This window comes from Primulina huaijiensis, chromosome 12 (assembly GCF_012295235.1).
Source record: "Primulina huaijiensis isolate GDHJ02 chromosome 12, ASM1229523v2, whole genome shotgun sequence".
NCBI lineage: Eukaryota > Viridiplantae > Streptophyta > Magnoliopsida > Lamiales > Gesneriaceae > Primulina > Primulina huaijiensis.
The window spans coordinates 7,388,466-7,415,675 of NC_133317.1; the positions used below are offsets into that span (position 1 = coordinate 7,388,466).

The 27,210-nt window shown below is 35.6% G+C and overlaps 4 protein-coding genes and 1 long non-coding RNA gene across 5 annotated transcripts; 2 read left to right on the forward strand and 3 right to left on the reverse strand.

Annotated features, from left to right (window-relative positions):
• Positions 1 to 243: 243 nt before the first annotated feature.
• On the reverse strand, positions 244 to 7,093 carry LOC140989554 (nuclear matrix constituent protein 1-like). Its single transcript, XM_073458794.1, has 8 exons — positions 6,499 to 7,093; positions 6,124 to 6,333; positions 4,474 to 4,727; positions 4,127 to 4,397; positions 3,964 to 4,047; positions 1,428 to 3,418; positions 808 to 1,003; positions 244 to 716 (listed from the first exon to the last, which is right to left on the reverse strand). The coding sequence occupies exons 1-8, from the start codon at positions 6,790 to 6,792 to the stop codon at positions 489 to 491; spliced, it is 3,528 nt and encodes a 1,175-aa protein (XP_073314895.1). The 5' UTR covers positions 6,793 to 7,093; the 3' UTR covers positions 244 to 488.
• Positions 7,094 to 12,240: 5,147 nt separating this feature from the next.
• LOC140990697 (uncharacterized) lies at positions 12,241 to 13,808 on the forward strand. The gene is made up of 4 exons (XR_012177684.1): positions 12,241 to 12,278; positions 12,973 to 13,174; positions 13,250 to 13,351; positions 13,583 to 13,808. It is a non-coding gene; the product is annotated as an uncharacterized lncRNA (long non-coding RNA).
• A 3,472-nt stretch (positions 13,809 to 17,280) lies between these two features.
• Positions 17,281 to 19,612, forward strand: LOC140990705 (probable transmembrane ascorbate ferrireductase 4). The gene is made up of 4 exons (XM_073460539.1): positions 17,281 to 17,521; positions 17,629 to 17,680; positions 17,768 to 17,964; positions 19,195 to 19,612. The coding sequence occupies exons 1-4, from the start codon at positions 17,372 to 17,374 to the stop codon at positions 19,492 to 19,494; spliced, it is 699 nt and encodes a 232-aa protein (XP_073316640.1). The 5' UTR covers positions 17,281 to 17,371; the 3' UTR covers positions 19,495 to 19,612.
• A 397-nt stretch (positions 19,613 to 20,009) lies between these two features.
• Positions 20,010 to 20,474, reverse strand: LOC140990186 (uncharacterized). The gene has a single exon (XM_073459766.1). It carries the CDS (start codon positions 20,472 to 20,474, stop codon positions 20,010 to 20,012), a length of 465 nt encoding a protein of 154 aa, XP_073315867.1.
• Positions 20,475 to 23,116: 2,642 nt separating this feature from the next.
• LOC140990187 (uncharacterized mitochondrial protein AtMg00310-like) lies at positions 23,117 to 23,749 on the reverse strand. The gene has a single exon (XM_073459767.1). The coding sequence runs from the start codon at positions 23,747 to 23,749 to the stop codon at positions 23,117 to 23,119; it is 633 nt and encodes a 210-aa protein (XP_073315868.1).
• Positions 23,750 to 27,210: the final 3,461 nt, after the last annotated feature.

The following is a 27,210-nucleotide window of genomic DNA, read 5'->3' on the forward strand; positions in this document are numbered from 1 at the left end:
ACAAATACAAGCAAACATCAGTTGAGTCAAAGTACAAAATCATTTTGGATTCTTATTATCCGCATTCTTATATCAGATATCTAATTAAATGTGAACTGCTTTTACAGATATTATGTATACTCTTCATTTATTAATACACGCTAGATAATAAAAATATATTGCATCAACAAAATAGGTATGAAACACAAATACTAAAACAGTCAAAAAATCATCTCTAACGATCAACATAAAAGAAAAGTCAACTGTTTAAATCAGATCAGATATGATGTGTAAAAAATGGATCAACTGCTGCATTCATAATCAACAATCATCTGCAATGATAAGTAAAGGCAGATACTGAGAATGTTGTAAATGAAAAGTAGTCCATCTAAAAGTCCTCCCATTTTCAAACTAAACGTGTCAATTATCACTTCTAAAAGTCCTATTACATGGTACAAGAAAAATAGACAAATTCATATCGAAGCTATAGCAGGAAGAAGCATCAAGTATCAAGATGTGAAAAACGTCCAGATCTTTTTAGGTATCGAAGCTTCACCAGGATGCTCGTCTCCATCGTCATCGTCCTCAGTGTCATAATCTTCATGTTCATCTTCTTCGATTTCCTGTAAGGTATCATTGTACTCTGGTGTGCGAATCACCTCCTCACTTGAGTTTATGTCATCCGTCGACTTCACGGCATTGGCATGTTCATCGATGCCGGGTGCTGATGTCTCAAACTGTGTTACAGAAAGGAATAATTATAAGATAAGAACAATTCAAAGTAAGAATCATCAAGTACAGATAAAGCTCTAAAATTGAAGGAATTACCTGAACGACCCTCATTTGCGTTTGATTTTTATGGGACATAGCTCGAGCTAATTGTATGGAATTACCATTTTCACTGGCAACTTCTACAGAAGGCGCAGAAGTAACTTCATTATCTAGTGATACAGGGACATTAACAGCTTCTTTCGACGTTTGCTTCTCACTATTCACCGAAGATGTTGCAGTTGGTTTGCCACCACTAAAACAAAAAAGGGCGAAAAGTTGGGCCCAGTAAATGGCTGGTGATATCAACAATTGAAGATTTATGACAGCCATCCCAATTACATTGTAGGTTCAACATGGCTAGGGGGATAGATTTCGAATAAAGTCGAGAAACTACAGAAACTTGAAATCATTCTATCCAAAAAGGTAAGGTTGTTATATAAGGGTCTTGATGCCAAAAAACATCCAGTGTTTAACTGACATTAATCTACAGGGATCTAGATCGGTTGAAAATTAATCCCATCTAAGTCAGTTGTTCAGTAAATTGATCAAGGTGTCTAGCTGCATCGCCAAAAGAACACTTATATCATATTTATGGTTAACAGCGATCAAGCATAATTTCTTGATGTCCTCAGAAGATTATTATAATATTAAGGATTATACAAGAAAAACATGCTTACGTCTTATTTCGACGAAGATTATAACGCTGCTCCCCAGCCGCATTCTGTACGGCTGGCACACTTGTTTGACGCTTTTTACGGCGACTCCCAGCCATTGCACTTTGAGATTGTCCTTCACTTTCTTCAGCGTCAAGCTCATTCTCTATCATTCGAGAAGATTGTGCCCGAGTTCGCTTTCTTGGAATGGTATTAGTTGTTCTCTCAGCAAGGCTGGAATCACCACGACTTTCCTCATTCATAGAAGCAGTAGAATCTTTATTTTGTTCCTCACTCAGCTTCATATCTCCTGACTTCCTTCCTAAGAAAATTTCAGCATCTTCAACAACAGCCTTTACAGATCTTGTTCTGCGGATTCCATCTCTTGTTTTTCTACTAGATCTGTGTCGAACATTTCTCAACTCTGATTGCTGGGAATCTTCTGGAACTTCTTCTATTCCATGATCTCCTTGAGTGGTACCTTGCACTCTAGAAGCAGTATTGACAGGAATGCTGGGTCCTTCATCAACCAGTAAATCTGACAAAGCTCGGTCCAAGTTTTGAGATGCCGAGTGCTGAGCATTCTCATTGGGAGGAGTGTTGAAGATTCTGGGAGTGCACTTCCGCAACAGCCAAGAAATACGACCACTAGATCCTGATGATTTTGCATCGATCTTACCTGGGGTTCTCTGAATATTTGCTCTGTACACATCAACTTTTTCCAGTAATTCTTCTCCCTTGTCCTGAAGAGGATAGGACTCTTTATCGATGTCTGTGATGTGAAGATGAGATGACATATAATCCCTCGCCAAATCCCCACAGTTTTGGCAACTCTTCAGGGTCTCAACTAATGTGAGAAATTGGCTTCTCTCCAAGATAAATTGTTGTCTCTGAAGTTTAAGCTTTTGGCTTAAAACACCAAGCTCGTTAATGTCCTTGTGCATTTCTAGCTGCTGCTCTTCCAGCTGTTGCTTGTTCAAGGCAATATCTTTTTTGTCATTTTCCAACCTGCGCAACTCTGACTTAATATGTTCCATTTCCTTTTGGATACATTCTTTCAAATAAAGGAGATCGCTACGCTCTTTTTCCACCTCTTCCTCAAATACTTTCTCTCTTTCTTGAAGATATTTTTCCATTGTCTCTTGCTTATTCAGCAGATCAGCCTCGAGATCCGCTCTACGTGTCTCGAAATCACGAAGTAACTGATTATTTTCAGCTCGAGCTTTTTCCAAAGATAATTGCTGTTCATGTTTCATTGTGGCAGCAAATGACTCTTTCTCTAGTCTTAGAGCCTCCAACTCTCTCTCAATGTACTCCTTGGTGGCAAGCTTATCTTCTTTCAATTGTTTTTCTTCTGAGTATTTCAGTTTTTCAATAATCTCTGTCTCTTGATTAAGTTGTCGTAAACTTCTACTAACCTCCGCTTTCTTCTCATCAAGAGCCTCCCATTCTTCCTCAAATTTCTTCCTGTCCTGTTTCAAACCCTCAGTTTCTTGGAAAAGGAAATCCTTCTGATGTTTGTATCTCTCTATCTCCGTCTTCAACTCCTTTTGCAAATGGGCATGCTCTTTCCTCTCTGCCTCAGTAATTCGAACCTTTTCAGTTTCATCTTGAATTTGCACTTCCTTCTGATTAATTTCAGCTTTAATCTTCTCGAGCTCATCTTTGAGAGTTTGCAAACATTCCTTGTCAGAAGCTACTTCTCTCCTTGACAAGCCTAGACTTTTCTCCTCGACTTTGAGGGATTTTTCCCTGTCTTTCAAATCTTTCGACTTTATTTCAATTTCCTTCTCTTTCTCCTTCATCCTCTCAGACTTCTTTTCCAACGTTTGCTCCTGTTTTCTTAATTTGTCCTCCCTATGCTTGATTTCACTTTCCTGCTGATCCAAGTTATCAAGCTTGTCCATCATCTCCTTCTCAAGAGACTTTCTTTTCTCTTCCATTTCAAATTCAAACTCCTGCCTTTGTATATCCAAACCAGACCTGTGGTCATCAAGAATCTTTTGAATCTCCACCTATAAAATAACATCATTAAGTTATCAGCTTCTCTTTTGGACACTGATATTGGTTAAACGTAAAACAGTTTTGAGGACAAATAGATGGAGACTCATAACTAACAACAAATGAAAGCAAAACATCAAACAAATGAAGGAAAATTTATAATAGGAGGAAATCTGATTAAACCAAACATATTTAAACTACTCTCCTATAATATTTTCCTTGCCAATATATAACAAGTTGGTTAACTCCTTTCAGAGCCAAACACTCAAATATACGTAAAATGGTGATGTGCCTTGCTCGCCGCAGCTATAAATGATCGAATGAATAAACGAGTAGGGCAATCAGAATTCTAAGTTATATATTTTTAGTCAAGGTGTGATGCAAGTGCACTCTGCACTCCAGGCAAAAGTTTCTAGCCAATAATCATACCCGGGTACATAAAAAAGGAAAATTTCTACTGAACTTCGCCTGATAACCTCAAGCATGAGTTAGATAGATGCTATAATCTTAAATTCAGTAGAATAAAACTATGCATACAAACTACCAGAAAGCTACTTACTCTCTCTCTAGTACTCAGCTTCTCAGTCAATGCAGCTAGCTCCTCTTCCTTCATCTCTAAAGTTCTCCTTAGAGAATCAGCTTTCTGCAACAGATTAGACAAATTGTAGCATTTACAGAGAACAAACTATAGCTCGTACACTAGAGATAACTCACAAACATACTTCCCCTTCTACGGATAGATCTGCTAGTTTTTGGTTAACCCCATCTTCTTTCTTCTTCAGGGTCGCATTTGCCAACTCAATCAACTTCTCTTTTTCTAAAAGTTCCCTCTCCCTCTCCTTGAATGTTCTGTTGAACTCATTAACCTTTTCCTCTTTCTCATTGATATTTCTCCGAGTCTGGCAAAGTCTCTCTTCCCCTTCTTGTAGCTTCCTTTCCCACTCCCGCATATCTTCTTTGTGCTTCAACACAGATGCATCATGTGCATTTCGCCTAATGGATTAAAAATAAAATTCAATTAGCACATTACAAGACAAGTATAATCGTTTTCATTGAGCATTAATCATACTCAGCATTAAAGGACACCCGCTCCTTCTCGAGAACACTTTCACGTGTCTCGACCTCCTGCAATTTCCTCTCCAATTCCAAACGCTTCCTACTTGCCTCAGCAAGCTTTGCATCAGCAGCAAACAGCTTTTCTTGCACCTCTAAAGATCTATTCTGAACTCCGGCAACCAAAGCATTTGCATCGGCCAGCTTAGTTTCAGCTGCCACCTTGATTCTGTCATGCTCCCCATGTATTTGACGGAGGGACGACTCAAGCTGCAGAAAGCAAACATTTGAACTTGTCATCAAGACATAAGATATTTTTTTCCTTGAATGGTACACACGTTTAGATTATATTAATAATGATTTTTTTTTTATCATTTTAAGTTAAATGATTGATGACAAAAGGAATAACTACTAGTTCATAGTCAATTTTTACATACAACGAAAATGGGATTATAAGTTATAACACTTCTGAATCATAAAAGTTCAAAATGTTAAGGAAAGTACGTCTTGGGTCACAAAATTAAGCATTCCAATCACTTGTCCACAAATTGCACTATATCCAATTCATAAGAAATTCAATAATAGAAAATTATAATTTTTTTTGGGAAAATTAAACTTCTAATTTGGATTTTCCAAGATTGAACCATTTGGTCAACACATAGATATTTCTTTTCAGTAGTAGACCTGGGGAAATGTCTTCCCCTCAACCTCACCAACTTACAAGCTTGTGAAAACCCTCCCCCCCGAGAGAAATATATGCTTTTTATCCCTCCTCATCTCTTCCCATCACCCTACCCAAAACGCAAACACCAAGTGAAAAATAAGCATCTCTAGGGCCCCTACTCATTGATATAGAAGAATGATAAAGTCCCGCGGCAATAAACATGTGTCCTTTCTGAAGTACTCCAAAAAAGAAATAGAAAAGTAAAAACTCATACTCTAAAACTGATTCACTTATAGTCTAGTTGGCATCCTAAACTATAGCAACTGCATCAATAGCAATATGTATCTTAATAAACTCAAAATATACTAAACTTATGAACTCCTAAAAATGGTTTAATAACAGGAATAACACCCGTCACAAAGAACATGCAGTAAGTTACTTCATAACCAAACTGCCAGTTGGCAAAAGTTAAGACAGCCAGCCAAGATACCCCTATCTACTGAAGTGAAGAGTAAAGATCATAGACAAAAGTCACAAGGAATTAGGAAAAGGGCTGCTATCCGCATTGCCTAACGTCTCAGCTTGAGGATTCTCGAGTTGTTTTCTCTAATGGCAAGGAAGAGAGTTGTTTTTTAAGAAAGAAAACTGATGATGGGTTGCCAACAGGGCACACTTCTTGCCGAAGCTCTCACAATTGACCTAAAAAGGTGGCAAGCTAACACAGCCTAAATTTTTATAGATGTGTTTTATCAGCAATCCAGCACTAACAAAGAACTGTAGAATAGGCATTATATTATATTATATTTTATCAAATGTATGAAGATACTGGCCGCCGTCCAAAATAAAACAAGAAAATAAAGAATTAATATTTCCACGTAAGGATCTCTATTTAAATAGAACAAGATACAACACTAAAATCATTCTCTTGACAATGATGAATAACAAAAAGAATAACACTAGTTATGGAATAAAAAATAACAACCATATGAAAATTTATATCACCTCAGTTACACACTGCCTCTCAACATCCAAAGCCTTCCTCAAATTGGCTTCCCTCTCCTCCACTTGAGCAACCTCTATTAACTGAGCCGCCTTTTCACGTCTAAGGACCTCCTGAAGTTCCAAAAGGGACTCCTGAAGTTCTTCGTGTTTTGAAGTCCACTCTTTTTTCTCAATCAGAAGAAGGCCCATACTATATTGATAATCAAAAAGCTGCCAAAAGAACGATTCAAAGAATATGGTCGAAGAGACAAACATTCCACATTGAATAATGCAACTTAATGTACTTTAAAATCTACATAATTTCTTTAAAGGGCATTAAAAGCTCGTTAGCAATCAGGATAGTGATTTCAAAATTTGAAAGTTACTTTTTGGTACCTCTCTTTCAGCTCTCTGAATCCTATTTATCAGCGCCTCGCGGTCACGCCTCTCCAACGCTGACTCGTCCAACAACCCCACCTCCCGAAACCGTCTCCAATCCTCCATATTTTCAACACCAGTCCTGTCCCTATCTTCACTCAGCAAGCCTGTCGGGGGCGGCGGCGGATCCGGTGGGCCGTCAATAAACGCCACCGCCTTGCCCTTGCCGACATTGCCACCAATAGAGTTCTGTGGTGCTTCGCTCTTCGGGATAATTGATAGACCAGGCCACTGCCTTTTCGGAGTAAACATCAGTAATTTTATCGGATATAACAATTCAGAGAACTCCGTCAATTCAAAAAAGAGGGTCGCAGAAAACCCTAATTCGAAAAACTTTCAACAACTGAAGCCGAAAACAAGCGGTAACCGTAGAGTTCGAACGGAAGGAAGACGTAGAAAATTGACGGACGGAGTTTTGTCGACGGATAGTCCACTCCCAGTGAACGGTATATTCGAATCGCAGTAATCCGGGTCGTGTGCGGAAGAAATCTGTCCGAATATAATTAGAGTGAGATTGCTGCTTCATCGCATGTCATCTAACGTTCGGTCGGTTTTTGACATCTTTTCAGCCCGATATGGTGCTGACTTTTGGAGTGAAAATTAAACCCAACTGCGTATTTCAAAATTACAAAAATACCCATTTTCACTTCTTCGTAATTCTTCTTAAATAAAAAAAATATAACATAGGGAATACCACTCATTTATTTCGATCAAGCTAAATTTTTGTTCGATAAAAATCACAATAATATTTAAAAAAATTCATGATTTTTATTCGAGAAAAATATATTTTTTGCAAGATTGTTTGAAGTCTTTAATTTGAAACAACAAAGTTCTTTTTTTTGTAATTACTTATCGACGAGATAATGGAAGGATCAGGTGGGAGTGTGCGCTAGAGATCCGTAGAGACGGGAAGAAGAAAAGTACGAAATTAGAGGAGTGGAAATACTGGTAGACGATAACAAGAAAAATAAAAATAAAAATAAAAATAATAATCATAATAATAATAAAAATGAAAAGGTTTCAGAAAAAAATACACGTGTTGGAAGATCACACGTTAAATAATTTGGTGGCAATTTGTGGATATACTTCTGAGATATTTATTGGAAAATTATTATAGATAAGATATTGTAGATGATTATTGAGATAAGATTGTCAGAATTTTTCTCAAAAATCATGTTTCTACGTATATATAAACATGATAAACAATATGCGAAAGCAGATCGAGCGTTACCTCCAGCCATCGAGGAATTTGTAATTTTCTGATTTCCTTCCAGTTAAATCCTTTTAAGCACTCCAATTCTCTCCTTAGATGGTGTATTTTTTTCTTATGAGATGTGTGCTTAGGAACCTCAATCACGGGTATTTATAGGCCTCTTATACCATCAATGAGTGATTGCGGGAGCCTTATTGTCAAAAGAAGATGCGCATGCGCGTCTTAATTTTCTAAAGTTGAGGCGGCGTACGCATGTTTTGTCAAAAGATGTAGGCAATGGTCGTCGCCATTTCCTATACATTTATTCTTCTTCTGATATGTGTCACTTTTTCTTACATTTTCCTACTTGACAAACATATCTCATTTACTAAATGAGAAAACAAAATACATGAATCATGGTGATAGGTCATCTTAAAACGAGTATTATCTTCCATGTATTACAATGCATTATATATCTCAAATCTGTATAACTTAATGAATAAATCTTATGTTTATTCAAGGTCCAATTTTATTGATATTTCTCGAATCAGTGAATATGTGCACAACAAATATGAGAAAATGTCATATCATAGTTTCATTAATTTGTTCTTACAACAAAATTACATAAAGAAACCAAGTCTTATTTTTTCTGCATGATCCTTAAATTTCAATGGTGGCAGTCAAAGGATCTGCAATCATCAATTCAGTGCTAATGTGCTTGATAAGTAATTTCTTATCTTTAGCACGTTCTCGTACGACTAAATACTTAATGTTGATGTGTTTGCTTCGACTACCACTTTTGTTTTTTTTAGCCATAAAAACAGCAGCTGAATTGTCACAATATATTCTTAATGGCCTAGATATAGAATCTATAATTCTAAGCCTTGAAATGAAACTCTTCATCAATACACTATGAGAGGTTGCCTCAAAACAAGCTACGAACTCAGCTTCCATAGTGGAAGCAGCAGCCAATGTCTGATTCGCACTTCTCCAAGATATAGCTCCACCAGCTAGCATTAAAATATATCCTGAAGTGGATTTTTGTTAATCAATGCAGCTAGCATAGTCTGAATCAGAGTAGCCAATTACTTCCAAATTACCAGTTTGTTTGAACATAAGCATATAATTCTTTGGTCCCTTGAAAGTACCTCATCACTTGCTTTGCAGCTTTCCAATGGTCTAAACTTAAATTACTCTGATATCTTTCAAACACGCCAACAACAAATGCAATGTCAGGTCTAGTGCAAACCTGATCATACATCAAACTTCCGACAGCATAAGCATAAAGAATGTTTTTCATTTGTTCTCGCTCTAGATCATTCTTTGGACATTGGTTTAAATTGAACTTATCTCCTTTCACAATGGGAGCTATACTTGCTGAACAATCTTTCATATGATATCTCTCTAAAACTTTGTTGATATAGGTTTCTTGAGACAAACCTAGAATACCTCGAATACGGTCTCTATGTATCTTAATGTCAATGACATAGATGCATCACCCATATTCTTCATATCAAAGTTTTTAGAAAGAAATTGTTTCATCTCATATAACAAACCCTTATCATTTGTTGAAAATAATATATCATCCACATATGGAATAAGAAAACAAATCTTACTCCCACTGACCTTCTGGTATATACATTGATCCATGAGGTTCTCTACGAATCTAAATGAAGAGATAACATCATGAAATTTCAAATACCATTGACGGGAAACTTGTTTCAATCTAAATATAGATTTCTTAAGCTTACATACTAAATGCTCACCATTACTAGAGAAGAATCCTTGAGGTTATTTTATATAAACCTCTTCCTCTAGTTTTCAGTTGAGAAAAGCCGTTTTCACATCCATTTGTTTTAAATTTAAGTCAAAATGTGCAACTAATGCTAAAATGATACGAATAGAATATTTCTTAGATACATGAGAAAAAGTCTCCTTGTAGTCGATTCCTTCCTGCTGAGTGAATCCTTTAGCTACGAGTCTTGCTTTATATCTTTCAATGTTGCCTAATGAGTATTTCTTTGTTTTGAAGATCCATTTACATCCAATGACTTTTACACCATCATTTCTACTTCGTTGGGTAACACAGAGTTATCCAATCATTTCTACTTCGTTGTTAGTTGTTATCGTTGTGGGAAACTTTCTTGTAAATTTTTTGTTGTTTAACAATTTGAGAGCGTGGTTTGGAGCTAATGTCGCATTTATCTGTTATTCTTCAGCACAATGGAGCTGCTTATCACATGCGCAACTGTTGGATCTCGGTTTTCTACTCGCCCAAACGCAGCGGAAGTTTTAAAATTTTTATTTTATTTTGACAATCAAAATATATTTGATTGGGCGTTCGTATGGTTTTCAAAATCAAAACATTCACATGGTGTTTAGTATATATACCTTAGTGAATAATTCACTCGCTCCAACTACTCCGGTGTTAGCGGACGTAGCTCTTGTTGTAAATCCCTACGAACTTTCTTCGAACCTCCATCTTCGTTCTCCGAATCAGGTCCACGACTGGAATATTTATTCCTCTTCAAAATTGCACTAGTAATTTTGAAGATATTTTGCGTTCAAGATCAAGAGAACAAAATTTGTTCAAAATTTTGAGAGCAAAAATTTGCCTTGCAAATTTTAAGAGCCGAAAGTATCATCTCTCCTTTTTAAAGCATTCGGATGCATTTTTAAATAAGAAAGAAAATTCTTTATTATTAATTTTCTAATCTTTGATTTATAGATTAATTAAGGTAATTAAAGATTCTAAAATTCATGCCAATTTATCAAATCCTCCCTTTTGACTTTCGGGTGCCTCATGTGCAAAATTGAGAATAAAGAAATCTTAATATTTCTTTTTTAATCATCATTTACTTAATTAATATAATTAATTAAGTAACCTAAATATTTGGAGGATTATGGTTGTTGATTCTCGAAAATCTCACAATCCAAATTAGTGGAGGCTATGATTTTAGGTAAAAAATTCCATGACTTAATTACCATAATTAACATTAATGAGCTTGATTAATTAATTGGGCTAGTCCAAGTAGTTTAATTAATTAATCAAAATCCATTAAGAACTTTAATTATTTAGTATGTTGGACTTGTACTCTTACAAGCTCATTAAACATACTTCCCACTATATTTAATTTAATATTTAATAAACTCAACCTGTGAGCTTAATAAATTAAATACATTATAAATTCAACATTTGAATTTAATATTTAAATTATAAATTCAACTCCTTGAATTTATATCAACTCCAAAATTTAATATCTAATAAACCCAATATTTTGAGTTTAATAAATTAAATTCTCAAATTTTATAAATTCAACTATTTGAATTTATTCTCTCAAACTTCAATTATCATAAATTCAACTTCTTGAATTTACTATATAATATAAATTCAACTTCTTGAATTTATTCTCTCAACGGGAACAAACGATCCAGTACTTGTGTGACCCTCAATGGTTCAGGGATACAGCTAGCCGTGGGTTCACAACACTTTGTGATTTAGGAGATAATCTTTTATTCGGGCTTACCCTAGTTAGCCCCATTCTTTTCATCAACACCTTGATAAAGAATGTCAGAACTCATTTCTGATTGCACCCATCGGATCATGGTAAGAGCGTCTAGTAGCATCGCCCCATGATCCCCTAGGTATCGCTGATAGTGCATGCAAGAACCAGTCGATTATGATTAATGTACAGTACGGTCCCTTCATCTCATATATCCCGATCGAATCTGCAACCATTGGTTCATCGAGGGTTGCATATCAATTCGATAACTATGTGACACATATAATAGTGGCATCACATGTACTATTGGAGAACTCCTTCTCCAACATACATCTCATACTCTAGCCATAGATTCCACGCACTATTATTTCATTAGATCACAGAGGATATCCACACCCGTAGGTGAGCGGTGAATCCCCGACTACAATGCACTGGCTCCTATATGTGTCGCAACTGTACCCAATCTCGCCACATGATGACTCTCCTGGAGCCGGTAAACGAGTCAAAGCACAGCCCTAGCATATAAAGCCTCAGTGTTGTCCCGGGTCGTAAGGACTAATGGTGTACAATCATAACCACGGACTTATCCTCTCGATGAATGATAACCACTTGGAAAATACGAGGGAGGGTTGTTCGGTATAATCATCATATGACTACCCATCTGCATGTTTGGACATCTCTATGCCCATACCAAGAAACGCAGTACACAACATCACAGATGCTAGTCTCGAGCTCAAGCGACCTTTATCCATGTTTTAGGCGGCTGAATCGACTAGGAACGAATTTAGATTATACAGTGTTTACAAATGAGTTTCAACATCGAATTACGATTCATTTGTGTTAAAGTATAATCAAGGACTTTATCTATGCTGATTGCATGGGTATACAGATAAAGTAAACTGAAACCATGAAAAGTTAAATTATATTAAAATAAAGATTATTTATTACACTTAAGTCAATAAATTCCCTAGCCAACCTTTGGCTTGCAGGACATCTACTTTAACAGCAACAACTTCAGAGGGCGTGGTGGGAGAGGATCTGGGGTAATAACTGCTTGTATTTGAATGGAATCATTCTTTATTTTTTCGACAAACTATCACGCGTTTTTACCCGTGAACACAGTGTCCTTTTATGTCTTCAGTGTTTCATTTATGCCATTTGACGGGTATTTGAATATCTATGATTTGTTTCTTCCTTCTCGCATAGATCCATTCAGTAGTATATTCCGTTCACAATTTTCTTGAACTATGTCAACTTATTATTGACTTGTGTATAGGAATATCTTGCCTTTCAAAAATAATTCAACTAAATCTTCACCAAATTATTAAGTTGGCTAAAGGAATAAGGTTGCTTGCGCGAGTAGAATTCAAGACACTCCAATGGTCTTTGCAAAGAAGATTTTCTTTGATAAATTTAGATACAAAAATATCAATCATTTTGAAGCTTGAGTTCCTCTCTTTGTGGCATTGTTTTTCTATATATACCATAAATTCGAGATAAATTAAAGCATCTGACTCTGTATTCTAGCACCATGATGCCTAGTTAGCAGAGGGTATGCATACAACAAATATTGGATAGTTTTCTCTTACCAGACTAGGTTTTACAAAATGTGAGGTGTCCAACACGTGTGTTAATATTTTCCATAAACTAAGGAATTTCAGCTACATTTTCTATAATCAACTGTTTCGTTATATGTGGAACAATTTAACTGTGGAGCACCAATCTTTGACCTTGCAGATCTCACGCCCTGTAACAAAATTTACTGAAGATTTTGATTTCATGGCAATGAATGAGAAATTTAATAAAAACGAAGTGTGGGGTCATTTAGGAAAGAAGTAATAAATCCCAATCTGAGGATAAAGAAACTATTGGAAGTGAAAGTGATGAATATGATTCACGTGATGAGGACAATGTTGAACTGCGGAAGGTTGAGATCAAGGTAATCTATATTTTTTTAATTGCTATCAAGTTTAATATCAACTTTTGTGGCACATTATGTTATTTCACTTTGTAGCCTGGTTATAACAAGGATGACTTTTTTGACTCAATTTCTTCTGACAACGACCCTAATCATGGAAGGACTAGGTATTCAGAACAAATGAAAGTGGATACCCAGGTAGATCTTATTTACTCTAGATCTCATGTTCCAAATAGTGTTAAAATATTTTGTTCCCTCGGCCAGTGAATGACATATATCATTCTTAAATTTATTGACACATGCCATTCACATATATAAGAAACAGGGAATCAAAATACTGCTAACATGTACTCGTATCCTATTTTGGTTTGATCTGTATGCTTTAATCTCTAAGTTTGCCTGAGTGCTTACACAATCTAATGAATACAGACATTTGGAGATTTTTCCCGGTATCGGAGTTGTGACCTTGGTCGTGGTGGTTGGTTTCGCGGAACTTATTATAGCGGAAGAGGTTATGCTGGGTATGGTTATGCAGGTAGGAGTCGTGGTCGAGGTCGGCAGAATCATGTGTCCTAGAGTGCTATTGAAACTCAAGTAAAAGCCGTGTGCCAATCTTTTCCCCGCTGGGATGAGTATTGATTTAGGAAATAATCTAGTGCTTCAATCACTCAACCGTGCATAAAACTGGATGAAGTTTATTGAAATATATAATGAAGGTCAGTCCAAAATTCTCTTCTTGTTGCTTGTGTCGTCACTTCAATGGAACATAGAGATGTTAAATTGGAGGACCGTCTCAACCCAGCAGCCTAATGGTGGGTTGAAGCGGTGTTGTCATATTACACGTAGAATTAGACGCCTGTTGAATTTTGTCAAACCAATCAATGTATTTGTTATTAAAGATTTGTGGGGACTCGGACGCTAACTCATTCTTTTCAATCATTATTGGGATTAAGTGGATCAATTATATAATCTAGGTCGAATTTTTTTTAAAAGGCGAGCACAGCATAGACAAGTGTTGAAAATTCTACAACACATTATATTCTAATTTAATTGAAGTACAAGATCAAGTGCAATATCTACAACAAGATCCAACGATACAAGTTTGTTCCAACTAAAGTCATACAACTAGTGTTTATTATTCACAAACACATGTTTAGTAATAAACAACCAGTTTTTCTTCCAATCAAGCCCGGATCACCACTCTAAGTTTACTCGTTCAAGCTCTTGTCGATCCTGATCTTTTCCCACCTGTTGTCATGCACACATACAACACAACAGCAGCCGGATAACTCCGGTGAGAAACATATTTCCCAGTATAAATAATGTATACATGCATTACATATAATCATAATCAAAGCATATAACATTTACAAAGCATCGTAATCTACAAAAGCATAAATCAATACCAATCTGTAATTCAAACTCTTTAACTCTTACTCTTTGAATCGACTCTTATCTAGTCTAGGGATCCCGGTTTTAATAAGAACGTAACAAGTCTCCCACCTACTCTCCCATTCGAGGTGGCTGTACGTTCCTATTCTCGGACTTCGGTCCACTATATCGAGTCTCTACAATAGGAGTCGATCTTCTCCTATGCACATCGATATAAACCAAACTTCCAGTGACTTGGCACCTCTGCCAAAGACTTTTTTTACTGTAACTATCGTCTAGTCCATGCTTTTCTATAATCTCAATAGAACAAGCATATACATTCAAAGAATTCAAATATATCAACACAATAACAAATAAGTATGTGATTTTGGGAAACTCAAGTTACATCTCACTCGAGTTATCAATCCCGGTTTAGCATTGATTTATACATTTCTGTTCTCGGTGATCGGTTAGATGAAATCAAGCTCACTCTTGCTCGATAACCTTTCATTCTTCAACGTATAACTGCTTAGAACCCGTGCTCGTTCTTCTATCGATTTCGATGTTGAGTTTTCAAGTTCAACACCGTCGATACCGATCTGGAATAACATTTTCGAGATGTACAATATCAATATACAACGCAAAGCAAGACATGGTATGATCAATACTCAATTTAGCTAAATCTCAACGGCACAACGGTGCAATCTTGAGTTACTCGGCAACTCAACAACACTAGGCAATTCTTAACATCAATAATCATAAACCATACTCCAAAATCTGCACAAAATCATTCAACCATAATCTGGAAAAATGATAACGATATCATACATGATCCGTTCTTCAATCCGGTTTCAATTCTACGATGACCATAAGCTCAAGAACACATAATACTAATCATATCATGATTCCTCCAACATCTGAATTTCAAACCATGCTGAAAATTAACAAAACTTACATCTTTTCGAAGCCTTTGACGAGACGAGCACGGAACTAAACTCGGATCGAAATCGGATGGCCGGATCTTGCAAAATCACAATTCTAAAATGAAAAAGCTTTGAGGATTCTACCATGAAGGGTCTCGGTCCTGCTCTTGGCTTTCAGTCTGAATGGAGATGAAGTTAGAAGGTGATTACATGTTCAAGTGCATGGCAAGACATGTGTCATTTTTTTTTATGCGTCACTGCTCGTGCATATGCGCGTCCAATACTCGCGCATATGCACGAGACCTACTGTCTCGGCACTTGGCTATTTCGCATGCTCGCGCATATGCGCGTCCAATGCTCGCGCATATGCGTGAGACCTACTGTCTCAGCGCTCGCACATATGCGCGAGGTCTTCTGCCTCGGCATTGTCTACTCGCGCATATGCGCGCCTCCTCTCCGCGCATATGCGCGAGGCCTTCTGTCCTCACACATAATTCTATGCCTTCTCGTGTCTCCCTCGGCCTTTTCCTTCCATAATCACGTCAAGTCGTCAATTAATTAATCTCGTTTTATAATGATAAAATTTCAGGCCTTACAAAATTTGAAATTCTTAACTTCAAATTTATCCTTCTAAATGCAACATTAAGCTTTTGTGTTTTCAAATTTATGATTTTATTTTGACTAGTTTGGATAAACAAAATTTAAGTAAATTTCAAATTCATTCAGTTTTAAGTTATGTTTATTGTGATTAATTTTAAATACACTCAAATAAATATTATTTCTCAAATTATTCCTCAAATCAAACAATTTTATGTAAATCAAATATAACAAGTCAAGCGTAATCATCGACAGTAATTCAAGAGCTTCGCTATCGTTATAAAATGGATATTATAATCTTTTGTATTCTCTTGATGAAAATGACGTGACATAATAGATAGATCTAATGAGGACTTGATAATTTATTCAATTATTATAATTTTAAAAATCCGTCTAAAAAAATATATCTTAGAACTTCGGGCTGTATTAAAAAATTCAAAGACAATTATATTCAAATTTTATGAACAAATCAAGTACACTGAATGTATCTATATTTGTATTTGTATAAAAAAATACTCTATTTTTTAAGTTAACAAATTATAAATTTATACTTTTGTTATAAGTTCAGACTAAAAAAATTATTAATTTATCAAATATTATCCAAATCATGGAGTAATGGCCAAATCGAAAGAGCCGACGATTTATGCACAGTAGCAGCAACTGAGCGCAGAAATGTTAAGCTTATGATCTTATTCTCTTTCATGCCACATTTTTTTTAGAGTATGTCTCTTATGAGACGGTTTCACGAATCTTTATCTGTGAGACAGGTCAATCCTACCGATATTCATAATAAAAAATAATACTTTTAGCATAAAAAATAAAACTTTGTCATGGATGATCCAAATAAGAGACTCGTTTCACAAAATACGACATATAAGACCGTCTCTCAAGTTTTTACTCATTTTTTAATAATAATGGAAACATTACATTAATTACTGTAAAATCAAACGACACTTGTACAAATTCACAAAACGCCAACATAATTTAACGTTATCCTCCCGAGAAGTCCAAAATCTAACTTTATTTTATTGATAATTTCGAGCTTTCTAAAGTTATTCAAATTATGCAATAATTAGTATTAATTATCAATCTCTGGCAGCTAATCTCCATTCAATTTTCTATTTGTAACTTTTATAGTATTCAAATCCTGTTGTCAATAAACTATTCCTAATAAAGAAAGGTCCCAAGGAAAATACATGCTTTAATAATTTAGAAATTTGGAAATCTTAATATATAAATATTTTTTTGGTTGTGTCGGTTGCACTGTTGCTAAATGTCAATAAGCTTAGAAATTTTGAGTGATTTTTGAAAGAAAGAGCTCGACTCTATGGCTGCAGTCTTATTCTCACCATTTTCTGTCTTACTTTTTGCAAGAATTTCAGCTTGTTTAGTGGCAATTCTTGTTATTACATGGGCTCTTCACTTCCAAGCTAGCTTCATTCCTCTTTCCCCTTCCCAAGAAGATCTCATTTATGCTGTAAAATTCCTTTCTTTTTTCTTGATTTCTGATTTTAGTGTTGTGTATTATGTATATATGTGCATGCATTGTTGTAAAAATTGATTTGTATGTTCTTGTTTGAGCAGGTGATGCATCCTTTGTTGATGGTGATTGGTTTCATACTCATTAGTGGAGAAGGTAGGAGGTTCTGTCAAAAACAGAAGAAAATTCTTTAGTTAAATTTTAATTACTAGTGGGCATTGCTTCATTTTATGTATTTTGCAGCCATCTTGGTGTACAGATGGCTCCCTGGTTCAAGAAATTTGAAGAAATCAGTGCATTTGTGTCTTCAAGGTGTAGCTCTAGGTTGTGGGATATTTGGTATCTGGACTAAATTTCATGGACAAGATGGGATTGTGGCTAATTTTTATAGTTTGCATTCATGGATGGGTTTGATCTGTATCTCCATGTTTGGTGCTCAGGTGACATTTTCTCATACCTTGCTTTTGTTTTGCCTTTAGGTTGGTTTGCAAAAGGGGAGAAAGATGTTCTTTCTCTTTTAAGTTTTGCCAATTATTTATATTAAATTTGTTACCGAGTGCTAATTTCTGAAATCAAGAACTGCGTATTTGTTGGAAGAATTATATATTTGATGAGGATGGGTGGCATGAGAATTGATTATAAGACTTATAATGTAATGTACAAAAAGATTGATGATTTTCTGGGAGTCGAGAACAAAAATTTCTTTAGAAAACAGTGCAGTTAACATAATTTCGATTGAGCTGAAATGTAAGCTCTACTTAGTTTCAAGAATTCTGGCTTGCTAATTCTGTTTCTGTGATGCCTACCTAATAATCCACCGTTATTGAGCAATGCTACTTGTTTAACTCGGCATTCTGAAGAAAATGTTGATTTGCATGCCATTGGTTCAGTCAATGTTTTCTAGGTAGGGCAAGTTGATATTGAAATGACTTTTGAAAACTTTAGCCACCTGAATTCTAGCTAGCTGGTTGAGTGATTGAAGACTACTGAAATTGAGTTGCAGGAGGTTTGATGTACCTCGTAAATAGGGAACGGATCAGTTTAAGGAAGATATACTAGAAACACTATTACCTTAATTTTATTTTGTTTCGTACTCGTGTCATCAAATTCGCATAGAGTACACTGTGTAATGCTGGATGTAATGCATTTTCTGCTACTCTTGTTAGTCCACAAGATTAGATAGTGATTAAGTTAAGGAGACTTACATCTGAAAGGATGGTTCGATCAATATAATATCTTGTGACTATTTTTATGATAGTTCGTCCTGTCTTACATACGATTTTAGAAGAAAAGATATGCACATATACATTCTAAACATTGCATTACTGTATCTTGCATCAACTCTTACTAACTACTCTATGCTACAATTTTTTTAGACAGAACGTTTGCCACTCCTGTCATAACTTGAATGATTCTTTTAACATGGGAAATATCTTGGAAAACATAGTGAAAATCCAATTAGATGTAGAAGACTGTTGCAAAACAGCTGTATTGAGCCAATTGTAGCTTAATTGAATGGCTAATGACAATATATGTTCATCAACTCCAAATTTTAGCCTGTCTTAGATATATTTGATGGAGAGAACTTTTAGTTATCCAAATGAGTGATATTATCTTCTGTTTATTTGATCATATTTTCATCATGGAGAGGGCTTGATAATGTGTTGCAGTGGTTGTTTGGTTTCATGAATTTTTGGCATAAAGGAGAGGTTCGGACAACAAGGCTAAAGGTGCTCCCTTGGCACGTCTTCCTCGGTCTATACACTTACGGTTTGGCAGTGGTGACAGCTGAGATGGGGCTTCTTGAGAAGTTGACTTTGTTGCAAGCCAATCCAAATGTAACAAAGCGTGGTCCTGAGTCGTCGATTGTGAATGGTTTGGGACTCAGTTTGATTCTTGTGAGCAGCGTCGTGATTCTTGCTGCGGTATTGCCAAAACACCAAACGCCTAAACCTAAGGCCATGTTTTGAAATGGCAACTACTGAATTCAAATGTGTACATAGTTTGTTTGGTGCAAAGACAATTATTTGTTACATTAATACATCTGGTTCCCCCTCTCCTCCGAATTGTTTGGTCCTCCCATGTACTTGAAAAAGAAGAAGAATAAAATGTTTTCGAGTAACTTACCTTGAATATGTGCAAAATTTCCATTTTCTGCTTATACTACTGAAATAAATTTTTAAAAAAATTACTTTATATTGGGTAAAATTCAAAATCAACCAACTTTTAATTCAAACTTCATAATAGTCCCTTGATTCTTTTAATCTGTTCTAATTTATATTTTATCCCTTTAATTTATTTGCACGATCTTCATAATTTTTCACCAACTAGCTATTAATTCTTCCATATATCTACTTTAAATACAAAGGAAACCCCCAAAGAAAAAACAAGTATATATAAAACAAATTACAACTAAATAAAAAAAACCTCAAATTAAATATAATTATTACCCAAAAAAGGCATATAAAATATTGATATTCATTCTTCAACAGACCAAACCATCATCCTTTTCCACATGAAAAGCAAAAGTCCTCAGAGGACTTGCTTTCGGCGACTTAGGCATCTCCGGGATCCTATTCCCGGAATAATCATAATAAATGGCCCCCGAAAACTCCGGGGGTTGGCATTTCTCCCCCATCAAGATCGCCTTCTGCCACAACCCCACCTCTTCTTTCCCACCAATATTGATACATGCATCAGATTCCGGCCCTGCAGGTTTCTTAAGCAAATGCATCATGGCCTGGTGGCTTATGGTTATCAGCTGCTTAGGTGATCGTAATGGTGACTTGTGGCGCGGCGTGTTGGTGTTTGCTTCCGCATGTTTTCTTCGGACTTGTGTTGCATGTTTTGCGCAGAGGCCCACGAGAAGGGAGGCGGAAACAAACAGTCCTATTGCTAATGGGATCGGAGAGAAGCTTTCACCTGTGTAACTTGGCATATGCCGGACCATTTTTGCTTTTTTTTTTTTAAATTTTCTGTAGTTGGGCGAAGAAGAAAGTGGACTGAAGAGAAAGCTGGACTAGATGGAATCGATTCAATATTAAATCTCTGTGTTTTAAAAGAAATTGTGTTTCATATTACATATATGTGTGTGTGTATGAACAATCAATTTGGTAGCAGTTGGAAGGTGGGAGGAGAGACGACCCCAAATATAATGGGTTTAATTTAACTCAACATGTAAAGTTAGTAATTTTTTTTATGGATCTCGCGTATTAGATTGTCTACACAAAAACTTGTGTGATACGATTTCACAAGACGTATTTTATGAGACGGATCTCTTATTCGGGTCATCCATGAAAAAATATTACTTTTTATGAGAAGAGTATTACTTTTTATTGTGAATATCGATATGGTTGATCCGTGTCACAGATAAAGATTCGTGAGACCGTCTCACAAAAGACCTACTCTAGAATGAATGAGGATCATATACACTAACGTTGATACAAAAACTCACCGTCTGATCCGTCAATTTTATTATATGAATTTTCGATCCGACTCAAATCAAGAAAATATATTATTTTTATTAAAAAATATGGAGATATAGTCATGTGAGACTCTCTTGTATTCGTTAGTTAATATCCATTAAGCTAACATCTCAATAATATTTCAATACATTGGTCTTTTTTTTTTTAACAAATCCGAAAACCATATTTATATTATCTTATAAATAATTTCAAATCACTATATTTATATTTTAACTTTTTTTCTATAATTAATTATTTGAGGAAAACATTTTGCCACCCCTGAAATAATTGCCTTAAGCTCCATCCCTATCCATTTAGTTATGAATCGGTTTACAAATTGAAATGTCAACCGAGGCTCAATTTAAGGTAGTTGAGTCAATGTTGTGTCATCGTATTCGTATGGCCAAAGACCAATTCTAAAGTTTACGTTTACCAAAGCTATTCAATATTTTAATATAAATCTACGACCTGTCCGTCCCATTTATTACAGAAAAAGTCGATATTGTATGACTTCAATTTTCAATTAAATATTTTAAGTTTGGTCATGTATTAACACGTAATATATAGTTCTATCTAATTTTAATAAATTAAAAAAAAATCTATTATTAAATTTCGCATATAATTTGAATGTGATTTTTAGGATCAGGTCCATATATTTTTAATTAAGATATCGATTATTCCAACAATTTAAATATAATAAAATATTTTAATTAAATGTTGAGATTCGTTATGTTGCTAATGCCTATCAGCGTTTTAAATCAAAAAGCCCGAATCCCATTACTGCTTTCATGATAGTGCTGCTGGTATTGTATGATAATAAATTTGATTATGCACTTGTTCTATGGTTAAAATTAGCAATTCATGTAAATATATCTAAAATCAATGAACAAAAAAAAGTACAGATAATATGAATACTATGTGTTACGATCACAAGCGCCGGCTACTCTAAAAACTGTAGCTTTGTCGTGTAAAAAATGATTTTTATATTATGACAACGTAGAGCTTCATATTAAACGATGAGTGGAAATGAGATATTATACATACTTGAGTGCTATTGAAATTTTTTTTTTGACTGGAAAATTCGTATCACTTTGATTAAGAATAAGCGTTCATGGATACAATATTTATCAACCAAGAAGGAAAATCTCCATTTACCCAACAGAAAGGTGTAGGAGAAGGAAAAAAATTATGCTAAAGTGTGTGCAACAAGATTAGTCGAGCGTCGCATGTGCTTGAGGCTAACAACTCTTTTTTCCACGACCATATGTTTGATCTCCTGAGCGCAAGAACCAATTTAACCAAAATATAGCGATGGATCCATGACTGCTTATACGGCCATCTGCGAGTCAGAGAAAACTTGGACGTTGGAGAAACCCCTATCCCTCAACTGATGTAAATCCATCTTCAAAGCTATAAGTTCCGCATGTACCACGGATAGTGGTTGCTCAATTCGACGCCCAAAAGCAAGTATTAAGTTCCCATCGGAGTTCCGGAGTACTCCTGTAGCACCAAAAGCATTCTGTTGATCCCTGAAGGCGACATCCACATCAAGTCGGAATTGTCCCATCGGGGGTGGGTGCCAGACCCTTGGTGAGCTATATACAGGGCCGAGATTTCCAATATGAACATCACGTTGTGCAGCACAAAATTCTTCAATGTACTTATCATCCCATTGCTGCAATAAAGATTTACTTGTACCCTCTGTGCAATGTGTAATCCGAAGACGATCTTGCCACGCACCCCATGTCATGCAAGCAAATCTTTCAAATTCAGATTTACTTAATTGCTCCATCATCCAAAAACAAATGTCAAATGTAGTGCGCCCTCGAACCCGTTTCAGTAATTTTTTAAAAACCCGGCCCTACCAAAATCCTGGGATTTCTTGACAGAAAAATAGTGCATGATCCGTTGTGTCCCTGCCAAACCCGCATAATGGGCATACACCTTCAACCGGTACATGATGTGTTAAAAGATTCATCTTGGTTGGGATAATATCGTGCGCAACCCTCCACCAAAAAATCATAATTTTTTGCGGGATAGTTAAGGACCACAGGAATCGCCACCAATTCAACATAGGGTTTTCTATTTGGTTTTCGGGCGGATATTGAAGTCCGATACCAGCTCTATATCACTCTCTAACAGAGAACTTGCCTTTAGCATCATATTTCCAGAACATAGAATCTGGTTGTGGGATATGCGGTAGAGGAATACTGAGCACCACATCCGCCACATACGGAAGGACAATTTCTCCCACCTTCTGGTCATCCCATTTCCCATCCTTAATCAAATTACTAACAGTGAGCTGGTTCAGTTCCGGAGCGCCATGGTTAACTACATGACTACGAAATTTTGGCACCCACTTGTCTTGGAATATTGTTATTGAAGTACCATTACCAACCCTCCAGCATAATCCTTCATCCAGCATACTTCGGATCCACATGAGAGAGCGCCATATGTAAGATGGATTGTTTTCCATAGATGCGCTCATAACGTCTACATGTTTGAAGTAGCGAGCTTTTAGGACCCAGGTGACTAGGGAGTGGGGATTTCGGACAATTCTCCAAATTTGTTTCGCGAGTAGCGATTTATTGAATATTTGAGGTTTCATATATCCCATCCCTCCTTGACACTTCGGCTTGCACAAGTAATCCCATTTCTTCCAATGCAGCTTTCTGTTTCTCGAATCATATCTCCACCAAAATTTCGCACATTCTCTTTCAATACTTTCGCATATGGACTGAGGAATCCGGAAGCATGACATTGCATAAGGTGGAATTACTTGAAGGACTAATTTTATGAGAACCTCTTTTCCCCTCGCCAAGAAGAATTTATTACCCCAGCCATTAATCTTCCCCACAACTCTTTTCAGGAGGTATGCAAACTATATTCTTTTACTACTTGAGTGCTATTGATTAAGGCCTCAGGTCCATGAACCAGAAGAAAATGTCTTGCTGCTGATGATATCTCATATCACATAATAGAGACTAGTGTTAACCAATAAACTATAGTGTCTCCATACGACCTTTTTTACGGCTCATCCTGCAAAATATATCATAAAGTAATATCGGTAGCTTAGGTCTTCTACTATGAAAACTTTCCAAAAAGTTAACTCATCTCACTAGAGGCCATGTTATCCAATAAAATATGGTGTCTGCATGCAGAGCCGATCCTAATAATTTTTTAGTACGAGTCTAATTTTTTTTAAAAAAATCTCTAAATCATGATGTGTGTTTATATTTTTTTTAGTTCCATGACAACTTTTTGAATTAAATTAATATATTATGCAACTGTTTTTTTGTTTGAAACTATGGGGCCCTTAGCTCCAAATCTTTATTACAATGCAATTTGATTATGGTTAATTAATTACAGCGAAAAACGAGTTTAAAATTTCTTTACAATGAGCCCAAAATATGTTATTTGAATACTAAAAATAGTATTTCATCTCACATCATAAAACATGCCCACACATAATCAAAACAACTCATACAACAACAAATCATATCCTCGGGACATACCCCGGTATATAGATACATAACATATATACTAGAAAAAACCACGAAACCTCAACTCAAACTGTGACTCCCGCCAGAGGTACCATCTCCGGTCTCCTGATATCCTGGAGTACCTGTCATTGTCCACATACAAAGACAACAACAGCCCCATCTGGGGTGAGCAAAGCTCAGTCTGAAGCAACCACAATATATACCACATATATCTAAACAATGATATATGATATGCAATGCATGTATGTCGTGGAGGTATCAGGTCAAATGCCCATCCACTGAGCACATGTCAGAGTCAATCGAATCGCTATCAAATCAATGCTCGAGCTGGCACACCGGCCTCAATCAGGGATAATCGTATGATAGCGTCGACAAAGCGCCATCAAATCCCAAATCTCAATCAATCATCGGGGCCACAAATGACTATGTTTTAAGGGTCATGTAATACCAAACATAGCATTGTGTTCACAAACCCCAGAATCAAATCAAATCATATCAGGGTATCCAAGGATCATAGCTCAACGTGCATGTCATGTATGCCACATCAACTCAACAAATAAGGTATATAGACATGTAATCTCAATCAAATCAATCAAACATATATCATATAATACAGATACCTGTTGTATGTTACCTGATCGCAACATACCTCAATTCTTCGTTCCAGTTGATGTAGCTTATCGATATCAGTATAATAATCTATCTACATCAATAACATATTCATTTCAATCAATAACATAATTCAAAATCAATAATATAAGTTTCAAATATCTTTTGAAACTTCAAAAATTCATATCAAAGTCAAATCATAGCATAATTCAATTCTTACTTCAAAACTTAGTTTCTTGTCGGTTATTCTACCGTATATATTTATCAGAATTAATAATAACTGACAAATAATTCTTCAATCTCAATCCAACGATTAAAATTCCCTAATTATAATAAATTGAGAATAATTCAAAATAACATCACTATAATCTTCTCTACTTCGTTAAAATCATACACTATTAAACAATCTTCAATTTCTGTATGATTTAACAATTTATCGAATTTATTCTAAAAATCAACGAATTTCAAACATTATCAAAAATATAAAATTTATACCTCAAATCGAAGACCTCGTGTCAACGATCCCAGAACTGAAGTCTGTTCGTCGATTAGATAAACTGATAAATCGCATGATCGAAAAGAAAATCAACAACCCTATTCCTCTCGCCTCTCTGTTCAAACTTTCGGTGAATGAATTGAATTCATTCACGAAAGTTTGCATTTCTCTTTTTTTTTTTAATTTTATTTTTATATTATTTTATATTATATTAATAAAATAAAATAATATAATATATACTATTTAACATTTTAACGTCGATATATCTCTTTGGACCAGTCAAACGATCAAATTTTCCAAAACTCAAAACATGAAACTTCTATATCTTTGAGTTTTCTATGTTATATCCAAATCTCAAATCATTTGGACTTCATATGACAAAAATATGTCACTAATTACCATTTTACCCTTAAAATTAATTCGTTATTTTTCAACTTATTTACGAAAATACTATCAAAATAAATTGAATATTTTTCAACTTATTTACAAAAATGTCATCAATACTATTTTATTCTCGGGATCTCACATTTCTCCCCAACTTAAAAGATTTCGTCCTCGAAATCTCAAACATCTCTATATACATAACATTGGCAAACATATACTTTGTCACCAGTTATAGTACATATCAAAACTAAAATCAGTAAATGGATCATTATACATTGAATACAATGGAACAGGAGGAATAGAATTAAACAAATGCGGATATGTTTCTCGCATCTTGCTTTCCAATTCCCACGTTGACTCCTCCACACCATGTCGTGTCCATTGCACTCGAACCAAAAGAATCGATTTGTTGCGCAATATCTTCTCCTTCCGATCCATAATGCAAACAGGTTGTTCAACATAGGAAAAAGAAGGATCAAGTTCAACCTCATCAGGTGCAAGTACATGTGATGGATCTTGTTCATATTTTCTCAACATAGAAACATGAAACACATCATGAATGACAGATAAAGCTGGTGGCAATGCCAACCGATAAGCAAGATCTCCAACTCGATCAAGGATCTCGTATGGACCAACATATCGAGGAGATAACTTCCCTCGCATGCCAAATCGAACGGTGCCTCTAAAGGGAGATATTTTCAGAAACACTTTGTCACCTTTCTGGAATTCTAAGGGTCGTCTTCGTTTATTCTCATAACTCGTTTGACGATCCTGAGCAGATTTCATCCGCTGTCGAATTAACTGAACATTATCATTCATTTCTTGTATCATTTCAGGTCCAATCAATTGTCTTTCACCAATTTCATCCCAGAATAACGGTGATCTACATCGTCTCCCGTATAAGGCTTCAAATGGTGCTATACCAATACTCGTTTGGAAGCTATTATTAAAAGAAAATTCCACCAATGGTAAGACATCTTGCCATCCCATTCTGAAATCCATCACAATCGCACGTAACATATCTTCTAATGTTTGAATTGTACGCTCCGTTTGGCCATCAGTCTGAGGATGATAAGCAGTACTCATAGCCAAACGCGTACCCATTGCTTCTTGGAAACTACCCCAGAATTTAGAAGCAAACATGGGATCACGATCTGATAAAATTGAGACTGGCACACCATGCAATCTCACAATATTCTCAATGTATAAACGGGTCATTCTCTTATAAGG